At 44.3% G+C, this 11,588-nt stretch overlaps 1 protein-coding gene across 4 annotated transcripts in view; it reads left to right on the top strand.

The window, feature by feature from the left end:
• LOC113214135 (low-density lipoprotein receptor-related protein 12) overlaps nt 1–11,588 on the top strand; it is a 68,871-nt gene that overhangs the window by 16,969 nt on the left and 40,314 nt on the right. For 3 of the 4 annotated variants that reach the window (XM_052272699.1, XM_052272701.1, XM_052272702.1), the window contains exons 3-6: nt 348–537; nt 2,213–2,341; nt 6,094–6,251; nt 7,382–7,574. In XM_052272699.1, coding sequence (XP_052128659.1) covers nt 348–537; nt 2,213–2,341; nt 6,094–6,251; nt 7,382–7,574 — 670 coding nt within the window. The remainder of the gene's footprint in view (nt 1–347; nt 538–2,212; nt 2,342–6,093; nt 6,252–7,381; nt 7,575–11,588) is intronic. The other variant, XM_052272700.1, reaches the window with a different exon arrangement.

Here is an 11,588-nt window from a genome sequence, read left to right as displayed (position 1 = left end):
AATCCCAGATTTGGATTCCTCTTGCAAAATTAAAAAGGAAATGTCTTATGCTCAGAGCCGATCAGAGTCGAAATGGCAAAGTTAATAGAACCCAAAGGGGTAAAAGTGTTCCAAAACGACCAAATTGTCAATTTGGAGGGGAATAACTCCAAATTGAACGTTCGAAGGGTGCATTTTGTTCGTCTCGGCGAGGTACGATTATACTCATCCCAATTAAAATTAAGTCAAAAATAAATATAATATTCTTGGCCCAAGTAAATTTGGGTTTAGTGCAAGAAAACAGTTTTGTGAGTGTATAGAACGTTCTTTTACTGATCGGTGTTCATTTTGTTCTTTTCTTTTTGCAGACTTGCTGCGACAAGCTTACAGTTTCTATCGTTCACAATGACTTAACTGAGACAACTATCTTAGTGACTAGCGGAAATGCTCCGTTCAAAAGACCTTTCCTGATAGGACAAGGTGACGTTGTACGCATTCACTTTCATACGGATTCTAGCGTTACCCGTTCTGGATTTCGTCTCATCTACAAAGCGATAGGTAAGACCATAAAGTCAGCTACACCTGATTAGCCATTGTCGGACATTCCAAATCACAAGCCCACTAGGCAGAGAAAATCCCAAATCTATTGGTTTTGAAATTCACCTCTACCCATGGCCTTGTAATTTCTTCGACCCTCGATTGAGAATCGAGCGTTGCTCTACCCAAAACTGGGATTTCCTTATATATTTTTTACAAGTATTATTGACATAGAAAATCAGCACATTTCAAATAATGGAAAATGTTGTGTGTCTGTTTCGTAACCATTCAACCAATCATTAGCATATCAGCGCTCTGCTTCTGACTCAAAAGACAACAAAAAAGTCCCTTCTCTGAGGAATTCGACACTTGAAATCCATACACACGGTGTTCGTGGCGGCTCCGCATAAACACGCAGTTCCCGGAGGCTCGATACAATCACGGAGTTCAGCAAGCTGTAGTATTGCGTCACAACAATGTGTTTTGAAAGTTTCGGGTCATGAAGTGCGTCGGATAGAGAAAACAAAGGGCGAAAACCGCATTCCGATATATGTCAATTAGTTCAAAAGTTATTCTGATCTAAAAATGAAGCCGCCCAAAGGCGCAATGTTAATCCAAAACTTTGAAGCGCCATATCTCTGAAGCAGGGCTCCGTAACTTATCATAACACAGACGAATGCTAGTTACTCATCGTAACAAAACACATGTCAAATTAAAAGTTCAAGTTACCGATTCTGAGATATGTCTGATATAATCCGTACATACCGTGGGAAAAAGTTGGACAAGTCGAATAACTAACTTATTGGCTGAGCGATAGCGAAGCCTATTACTCCAGTGATGATCAAAAAGTTTCGTGTCTGTCTGTCTGTGTATCTGTAATCACGATAACTCGAGAACGGTTTGAGCTAGATATCTAAAATTTTAAGCGTAGCTTTGTAGCATAAAAAGAACGACTCGTTTTGATTTTGAGTCCTATAGCTTAAAAATTGACCTGTCCAAAAAATCAAAAACGAAAAACCCAAAATATTATTAAAAAAAAAATTCACATCTTTTTAAGTCGTAACTCGTTAAAGTAGAATCCGTATGCCCTAATTTTTTCCGTTCAGCTCTATCTCTAACTGTTTAGTCGGCAGAGGGCGGTTTCTACACGAAAATGACCCCAAACCATTTTTTTGCTATTTCTCAGATATTTGATGGTCTCTGGTGAGGCAACTCGTCAAAATAAAATCCTGGGGGTAAAATTTGTAACCTTTGGAGCCGAAGGGTTTTCTACGACTCTGCCTTTAGCCCGACTCGGGTGTCAGCGCCGCAGGCCTAGGTAGATGTATGCCAGGCGCGTGGCAGCGTAGCAGTGCTTCGTGTGATATCGCGAAGCCTTTTACGCGAGACGTGGTCTGGCGGATATCTACCTAGTTTCTTAAGGACTGAAGTAAAAGTTAGAAGTTATAACTTTAACTCTTAAAAACGTTAAAGGCAGTTAAGTAATAAGTTACGGAACCCTGCTCTGAAGTGACTTTCAAGCACTTACGACCCGCTGAACTGCGCGTCTGTGCGGACTGCCTGGAACTACGGGTTTGCATCGAGACCCCACAAACTCCTTGTTTGTAGGTTTTTAATTTTCGAATTGGGCTAGCCACTACCCACATTTTCTTCATATACCAGTTCGATTTTGTAAATAAATTATTATGTTCTACAGCAACATGCCCTGAGTCTTGGAGCTACTTCCAATGCAACGATGGTGCCTGTGGTGCACCCTCTTCTATTACCTGCGATGGTGTTAACGACTGCCACGACGGCTCTGATGAGTGGGGAACGATCTGCCCAGGTGACTTGACATAACACTATTAAGAGCTGCGCACAAAACGAGTCCCCCTTTTTAACCGAGCCCGTTAGAGTCGTTTCTTCAGGAGCGCGGCCAGCGAGACCTTTCAACACTACCTGTTGAACTGCACAGTCCCACCAACAAACGGCACTGTGTACTAGAAGCTCCGCCCGCTCCTCCTGCTCCTCCCGCTACGCTCCTTTATAGCCCGCTCTTATGCTTTAACAAGCAGGCCCGCCCTTCCGCCAAACGAAGTTGCCAGCTTCGCTTCGCTGCGCCGGCAACTCCGTTCGGCAGGGGCCGGGCCTGCTTGGCCTGCCGGCGGCGATGCTCGGGCCTGCGGCCCGACCATTTCTGTCACACGATTTGCTGAAGAACACGTTCGAATGCAGCGGGCCTTCGGCCCGCTTAAACCCGTCGTCTTTGAGTTTGCCCCAAAGACTTGAAAAAGGGATGTAACGGAGAGGCACCGCGACTACAACCCACCCTTCTGCTTAGAAAACGTTTTTTGGGGGTGGGGGGAGGGTTTCCTTTCTACTTTGCGGTTTTTAGGCTTTTTACTACATCTTATTGTTCACTATGGCAATCTGTAGCTTATTTTCGCCTAAAAAGACCCTCTAGCACGTAAACGGTTAGAGATAGAGTAAAACGGACAAAATTTTCGGTCGAAGTCTCTAGCACATCTCCTTCTTGTGGAACACACAGACACACAGACACACAGACAGACAGACACGAGGTCGTTTGCATAAGCCCGCTGGATAGCTTTTTCAAAGCAGAAGGGCGGGCTAAAAAAGCTATTTAGCAAGCTAATGCAAATGACCTGGTGTTTGTCAGTCTGTTCCACTAGAAGATGTGCAAGAGCCTTGTTGGCTGCGCGATTAGCGAAGCCCATTACTCTACTGACCAAAAAACTTTCATTCTATTTGTGTTTTTTTGTTTTTGTTTTTTAGCCCGCCCTTCTGCTTTGAAAAAGCTATCCAGCGGGCTTATGCAAACGACCTCGTGTCTGTCTGTCTGTGTGTCTGTGTGTCTGTGTGTTCCACAAGAAGGAGATGTGCTAGAGACTTCGACCGAAAATTTTGTCCGTTTTACTCTATCTCTAACCGTTTACGTGCTAGAGGGTCTTTTTAGGCGAAAATAAGCTACAGATTGCCATAGTGAACAATAAGATGTAGTAAAAAGCCTAAAAACCGCAAAGTAGAAAGGAAACCCTCCCCCCACCCCCAAAAAACGTTTTCTAAGCAGAAGGGTGGGTTGTAGTCGCGGTGCCTCTCCGTTACATCCCTTTTTCAAGTCTTTGGGGCAAACTCAAAGATGACAGGTTTTACATTATTTGATTATGTTCTTTGGAAAATTGCGTAAATGAAACGCTCGGCCCTGCGGCCCGAGCGTCGCCGCCAGCAGGCCAAGCAGGCCCGGCCCCAGCCGAATGGAGTTGCCGGCGCAGCGAAGCGGAGCTGGCAACTCCGTTTGGCGGAAGGGCGGGCTTGCTTGTTTTTGTTTCCTTCTCTGTCCGAGAAGGAATTGGGTCAGCGACCTGGGAATTTCAGGGAAGTTTGGTATCACGAGAAGACAAATCGAGTTCGAAGCTGAGCATTCTAGCTCAAAAATTGACTTTAAAAAAATCAAATACCACGTGTCACAATGCGTATTTTTTTTCTAATATTTTGTTGTGGGTTCCTTAGGGGTAACTCGTCAAGGTACAACTCCTTGAACGAAAATTTCGTCCGTTTTGCTCTATTTTGTACCGTTTTGGTGCTAGGAGTCATTTCTTGGCGAAAATAAGAGGAAAATGACCTACTGGTCTACTACATCGTGAAAATGGCTTAATATCGAAAAATTGTAAATGAAGTATTGCTTAACCCTTCATGGTTTTGTTGCTCCTGAGCAACAGAGCTTCTAGAGGCCCTGGGCAAAACAATTTTCAGCCGATTTGAGCAGACTCGGTTTAAAATCGACGCGTCCTAACAACAATGTTCTATCTGCAGCGTGCGGATTACACAATGTTATATCTGCAGAGTGCTGAATACACAATGTTCTATCTGCAGAGTGCGGATTACACAATGTTCTATCTGCAAAACGCGGGTTTCGGGACACCTCTAAAGGAATGCTTATTACTCCGTAACCGCTCTTTCTACTTCACTTTTTGCAGTCAATAATTAAACATTGGACCTTTACGATTCTTTCCGTGTGCTCAGATTGGCCGTAATGTCTTCCAGTTACTTGTAAACCACCCAAAGGTGAAGGGCTGCGCCTAACCCCGTTTTGCAGATAGAACATTGTGTAATCCGCACTCTGCAGATAGAACATTGTTTATTCAGCACTCTGCAGATAGAGCATTGTGTAATCCGTACGCTGCAGATAGAACATTGTTGTTAGGACGCGTCGAAATGCAAGGTAAGGATGTTAACTATGATTTTAAGCCCGACACTGGAAAAACTAACGTTACCGAGGTAACGTTTCTTGACGCGACCAAACAAGGTAACGTTTGGTGATGCAACCAGTTTGTGACGGCCCTATCCTTTTGCATGGGGTAGGTCGCGTCAGGAAACGTTACCGGTCTTGGTCACATGATGAAACGTTACCATGGTAACATTAGTTTTTCCAGTGGAGGTACGTCTGTGGTTTGGTGTCTACCACAGGCATGCGAATGTAGGGTCCTAACCGCCGTAAAATCGCCATTTTTGACACCCTATAGCAACCACACCAAGTTGATCACAACAACAACAAAATTATGCTGGTAAAGGGTACCTACCAGAGATGAAGATCCGCCCATAAGAACTTTGCTTTTTCAAAGCAGAAGGGTGGGCTAAAAAATATAGAAAAATCAGAAAAAATTGAAACCGTAGCCAGGACCTGTGTGCAAAATGTGCACCCTGTTTGCACGCGTTGTGCACGCGGTTCGCACGAGTTGTGCGTGCGACCGTTTTATCACGGGTTAGTGTTGCACCAGGTTATGTTAGTGCTTTCTAGTATCTAGATGGTATAAAACCCTTTTAAAACCATATCACATAGCTGTGAAGGGCCGCGGAATCTAAATTGCCCGTATTCTGAGAATCACCCTCCTCCCCCTGTCTGGCAGAAACGGGTTCGTTTAAAAAGGCCCAGCTAGAATAAAAAAAAGTTCCGACCAGAAACGGATCGTGAAAGCAGATGATACCAATTTAAGTGTAAGCTTTGTTCTACCTTTATCCCATATTTAAATTAGAGCACAATAGTGGAATATATAAAGTTCTGCCCACATGTTCAGTGGTTAAAGAGCCTTGGTTTTGATTTTGTTGTTTGTTTTTTTTATCCCTACGCACGCACAGCCTACCCAGCAGCAAGAGATTCTGGTAGGGGAAGGGGCCGTGCGGGGAGGGAGTCGGGCGGAGCAGGGGCTCGGGCAGGGGCTCCAGCGGTGGAAGGGGAAGGGGCTCGGCTCTCCGGACTCGGCTCGGCTGCGCCTGGCCGACGTAGCTTGGCTGCGTCTCGGCTCGTCTCGGCCGTGCGGCGACGGAAATCGAGCCTCAGCCTCAGCCTCACCATCCCGCCTAGCACAATATATGAGATTGCTGGCCCGTCTCTCGCTTCTCTGTCCTTACCGAGAGTTAAAGCAATGACACCTTACTTAAATACACTTATGTTTAGTCTCATTTAAGTAAAGTTTGTAAGGTATCATCTGCTAAAAAAACTCACGGTCTTAGAATAATCACCAAGATTTACCCAGTGTGCTTGGAAAGACCACTACGATTTTCTGTCATTAATTTTTTCAGGTCACGGGTTATGTGGAAGTAACATCACTGCTCAGGACGGCACGTTTACGTCACCAGGATGGCCCATATCATATGGTGACTTTTTATCCTGTGACTGGTTTATTCATCCAGATGTGTCCACCTCGTTCTACATGAAATCTCTTGTCTTTAATACAGCGGTGAGCACTTCAAACAAATGATGAGCACTGTAGTACCGGTACTGACTGCATCTCTTCTTCCAGCTAGCCACAGGGTGGGTGTTCTAAGCCGAAATTGTTTTGACGAAGGATTGCTAGTCCACCACGGGTCGGGAACTTTCCCAAAGCTCATCTAGGTCAGGTGCGCAGCTCGCGCGCTGGTTTGGTTGCACAGTCTGGATGCGCGGTTGCGCCCCCCCCCCCCACCTTTTCGCCTTTTCCCGCCCATGCGGTCGAGCCTACAACACCAACCGGGTGCTTACCTCCCCCTCCTTTCCCCTCATCGCAGGTGTCACCGAGCTAATATGTGCGTCCAAGGAGTGAATCCACCGCGGTATTGAGGCAAGGACCTCGTGGTGATGAACGCAAACGTACTGTGGGCCCCACGGGGATGCCCTCGAGAGACCCTGTGGATCCCGCTAACACTACGAAGGTGAACGAAAAGGATCCTCGGGAGTGGGACGGGAAGGTTTCCCTAACCCCCCGAGGGAAAGGCGGTGGTAACGCTGGGTCAGCGCTATCCTCGCGAGTACGTTTGCGGGAGTCGGGAGTCCTTGACTGTGCAACTGCGTGGAGTTCGGGACCGGCTCCGTGTTGTGGTGCGTTAACCTAAATCGTAAAAAAGTCCGGCTTAAAACACTGACCATGTTTAGTCGTGCCAGCCAAAGGTCCCGCTCGCGTCTGGCCCAGCCGCACATACGCTGTAACGGCCGCAAGAGTGGCAATCTTTGGCTGGCCGGACTATAGCTGTGAGCGAGAGAACGTCCCCGAGTAAGAGGCTTCGAAAACTCTCACGAAACCCTGACACTGTTACGCTGCTATGCGGACTTAATGGACTTAACAGAGTACGCGTCAATTGTCGAGGGGGTATTCACTTCCGTAATACCCTGTACACTCCACCTGGGTATTACTTGTAATGTAATTCCGAAAAATAACAAAAATGCTACAAAATGGAAAAAAAAATTGCGTGTAATACCGGCGTAATACCCGGTAATACCACGTAATTCTGAGTAATACCGAGTACTCTGTACAAGTTTTATGGTAGTGAATACCCCCTCGTCAATTGTCTCAAGAGCTGGAGCGAGACTTACCTTTTTTTCTTCTGTTTTAAGGTCAATTCTGTTTTGTCAGTTTCTGTCCTATCCAATGACAGTTTCAAGGAGAGAAATGAATCAGTGACACGGATGAACGAAGTGGTGCATGATGCTTTCCGAATTGAAAAGGGAGACGTAGTGCACGTCCGCTTTACCACAAATGACACAACAGTTGCATCAAAAAGATTCCAACTCGCGTTTGTTGCTAAAGGTAAGACCTAAATCCCAATAAACCTGTTCTTTCTCTAAAAACTCACCTGTCGTACTCTACTGTCGGTTATAACTGCGAAACCACTTACCACGGTCTATCACACTTTCCGAAACCATTTGTGGCGTTGGATAGCAATTAAGTAATGCCTGCCCAAACGGGCATATGTGGTGGGGTTTCAAGCAACTTTAAATAATATAATGATCCTCACAAATTTTACTTTCGGGTTGCGTTAAGGAGCTGTCCGATCAAGGTTCTTTTCTAGTGAAATCTTGGGAGAAATGGTGCACTGTTACAAATTACCACGGTGAATTGCTACGGTGAACTCAATTTGTTACCAGGTCTGGGCCGTTACGGGCAACACAATACCTGGGTTTGGACTGTAGATCAATGATATTGTCAGCACCGTAACTTTATGGTAAGGTCCAGACCGTATTTAAATATATTGGATCACCGTAGTCATATGTGATGGTCATGACCGTAAAATAGATTACGGCAGATACTGCAAGCTTCCACTGTAATGATCCACCCACCACGAAAGCTTGTCATAAAATTTATCTATAACCACCATGTCATCAGAAATCACTCTCGTACAAATACTCAATGAAGTTTGTTTTTCCAAATCAAAACAAGTGCCCACAACCCCAGCTCTGCTACAACAATTCGAAAAGCCTCAGCAGGCATCTTCAGCATTTACTCACTTTCAATTAGGTATCACATCTCACATCTCCAACTATTCTCTTTTCCTTGAATACAAGAGAAAGAACACTTGCATGCAGTCGGATGGATAGGTCACACCCGGCAGGGGCAAAGGCAGCCGCCTAGCCTAGGTGTCACTTCTCACACGGAGTAATTTATTGTTGTGCACACAGTACGTTAGTCATCGTTACTTCGCTGATCGCAGATTTAAGCCAGTATCGACAAGAGTCGACAGTCGTTGTCCGCAGCTCATCGAAATCTCTGAAAACCTGCATTTCACTTTTCAAAATACGCCTTCCGATATATTGCGCGGTCACCATTTTTAAAACTAAACCTTCTATTTTTTGTTGTTATGACTCTCGACTATCACAACAACAACAGCAGCAAGCTGGCGTGCCATCTAGTGGTGAGTTAGGCAACACAGTCTCCAGGTCGGGGGTTGGCGCAGGTGGGCGTCGAGCCGGTCAGCTGATCGCTCAAAGATTGTTCATTCCAGACTGCCCCCCCCCCCACCCCCCGACATGGAGGACAATCAGGGAGCTCCTCACACCGTTTTTCTAAATCTGCGAAAACAGGGTGAATGGGTGGTGGGAGAACGGTTTTCTAGAGCTCTCCGATCGCCCTCCTGGTGACCGTGTTGCCCAAGTCACCGCTAGATGGCGCACAGTGATCGGAAATGCCAGTTTAGGTCCCCAAAATTCAGAAATCTAAAGTTGGTCTGATCGAGTTCGGACTTTTTTCTATCGGTTAAGAAATGTTTGAAAGTCCCCCACGCAAAACAGTTCTCACATTGGTCAAGCGGTTCCGGAGATATCGCCTGTCACAGATTTTCCTCTCTCATGAGGCGCTCAAACATGAATTGTAGCATAAAATGTGAGAGGTCACCGTGCCCTCACGTGAAGCCGGGAGCGTATACCTCGGCTTCAATCTAACGCAGCATGGTTGAAATAGTCCTATCCAGTGATGCTTGTCCATCCGAACTTCCCACCATGATTCAGGCGGTCATTATATACAGACTGAATTTACTTGTAGTTTTCACACCTTTGATAGGCGGATACAAATTTCCTCTAGCTTCCTCCAAAACAAGGCTAGCATAAAAATGTTCCCCATATGTGCCTGCAACATCCTAAAAAGGTTTTAGCTGCTGGTCACAAATGATAGATACAGTTAGTAAAACAATCACTTTTTCGTAAATCAAGAAATGTCCTACATGATCCTACTTTTACGATTTCTTCAAATTTAAGCGAGGGGTGTCTAACTCCATAAAAATGTGTACACCGGATTACAAAATTGTAAAGATTACCAATGCTTACTAAAGATTACCTATGTATACTAGGTATGATCCACCTCCATTCTAAATCGAAACGGTCATTTTTTGTTCCGAGAAAGATGCATTTTGTTCAACTCTTTGGTAGTTCTTGATTCTTTATCATGCAAGTTACATGCATTCTATGATTGGCCAAATCATGATTTTGTCCATGGGAGGGATGCAAAGTTGCCATATTAAACATGCGCGTTGGCATTTAGGCAAAGATGTGCACAAAAATTCATGTCTAAATCAACAAATTTGCCATTTTAAAGGACCTCGACGAGTGTGAGGATTACCAGGGATTACCAGTGATTACCAGTAATTACCAAGTCTGTGTACACCTGATTACCACAGTTGGGCACCCCTCGAATTTAAGCTGCTAAGGAGAGAGAAGATAACTCACACGTGCTCAAACGCGGCTACACTACCAGAGGGACAGCGAAAATTGTGGTTGCGAGCTGTTATCAATGCCGTTTTGTACCATTCATCCCCGACTTCCTGCGAATTATCAAAAATCTCGCTACTGTACATAATTAGGAGACAGCTGCATCACTGTTTCCAATATTTTTACGTAGGAGTACGTGCAGCAGCCCGTAGTGGCTGAGCTTTAGTCGTTAGTGTGCTAATATTCTCAAATGCAACGGTTAATGGAATACAGGAATAGTAATGTGCAGAGGGAAGGCCAGGGAAGAGCAGGCAAGGGGGGTGGGCAGGTGAGAGAGGGTAAGAGGGGTGGGCACTGGAAAATTTAAAAATGACACACAAAATCGATGTGCTAAAGTTATTGGCATAGTCCACAATGGTTTATTTTTGTTTGTTTTTTTACCAGTTTGAAAGTTTGGTTCTAGATTTTCCGATGTTATTTTTAGTTCTTAGTAATTGGAAGTGGGAGTGTGATGACTTTTGACTTCTACAAATGAATGCTGCAAATGTTAGCAGATTTAACTTACAATGTAACAAACAGTAGGACAAACAAATATCGTATAACTCTGGGTATGGCAAACCCTTATCACAATAAGCTAGGGCAATTCTATTCAATAGCCTCACTTGCCTCTGCGTGAAGTTAAATTGTATAAAATAATATTTATTTGAATCTCTAAATGTATTGAAACACCTCGCATACTCAAAATATAATTTTTCATTCTTCGATTCACTTTCACCTGATCCCTGTGAGGCGTTTTGAGGATAACGAGTCATTGTAGTTTATTAATTGAAAGTTCTGTAATATATCTTATCATAGAATGTAATTTAAATTCTCTCACCATTTTATTTCAGTATCATTAGAAATAATATGGCTCTAGAAAAATCGAGTCAAAGTAAGAGAGTTGTGATTTTAAGAAACCATTAAGATGTCTTTTTGTACAATTAAATGACTTCTAGTCATTCTACGAGTGAATAACATTATTTTGTCTTCCAATAAAGTATCTGGATTTTTAAAAAATTATCAAATTTAAAATGTGATCCCAGATTGAGATTCCTCTTGTAAAATTAAAAAGGAAATGTTTTATGCTCAGAGCCGGTCAGAGTCGAAGTGGAGAAGTTATTAGCCCTCAAACTGACAAAACTGTCAAAAACGACCAAATTGTCAATTGGCCTTTTTGAACGCGATTTTGAACCAAAAGGGGTGACCTGGGCCTCCCCAAAGGAGAATTTTTTTTCTATCTATCAGCCATACCGACTGGCGTTGAAAAAGATTGAAAAAGTTGAAATGTCACGCCAGCCTGACCTTTGAACTTTGACCCCTGGCCAAATTGGTCAAAATTATACGTTCGAGGGGTGCGTCTTGTTCGTCTCGGCGGGATACGACCGTCAGAAAACTGCCGTCAGAATTGACCTCCGACGCTCCGTTTGGCCGGTAGGGGCGATTGAACACTTTATTGAACATTTGAACATAACACTGCCATTTCGATTCCGATCGTCTAGAGCATAAAATACTATTTCGTTTTCTTTTGTCAAGATAAACCCGAAACAATGGTTACCTTTTCATATTTCTCCCGAACCACTCCCCC

The sequence above is a fragment of the Frankliniella occidentalis genome, unplaced genomic scaffold (genome assembly GCF_000697945.3).
Source record: "Frankliniella occidentalis isolate FOCC.00 unplaced genomic scaffold, Focc_3.1 Scaffold219, whole genome shotgun sequence".
NCBI classification, from domain to species: domain Eukaryota; kingdom Metazoa; phylum Arthropoda; class Insecta; order Thysanoptera; family Thripidae; genus Frankliniella; species Frankliniella occidentalis.
The sequence above is the reverse complement of the archived record's forward strand: the minus strand, read 5'-3'. Positions and strand labels throughout refer to the sequence as shown.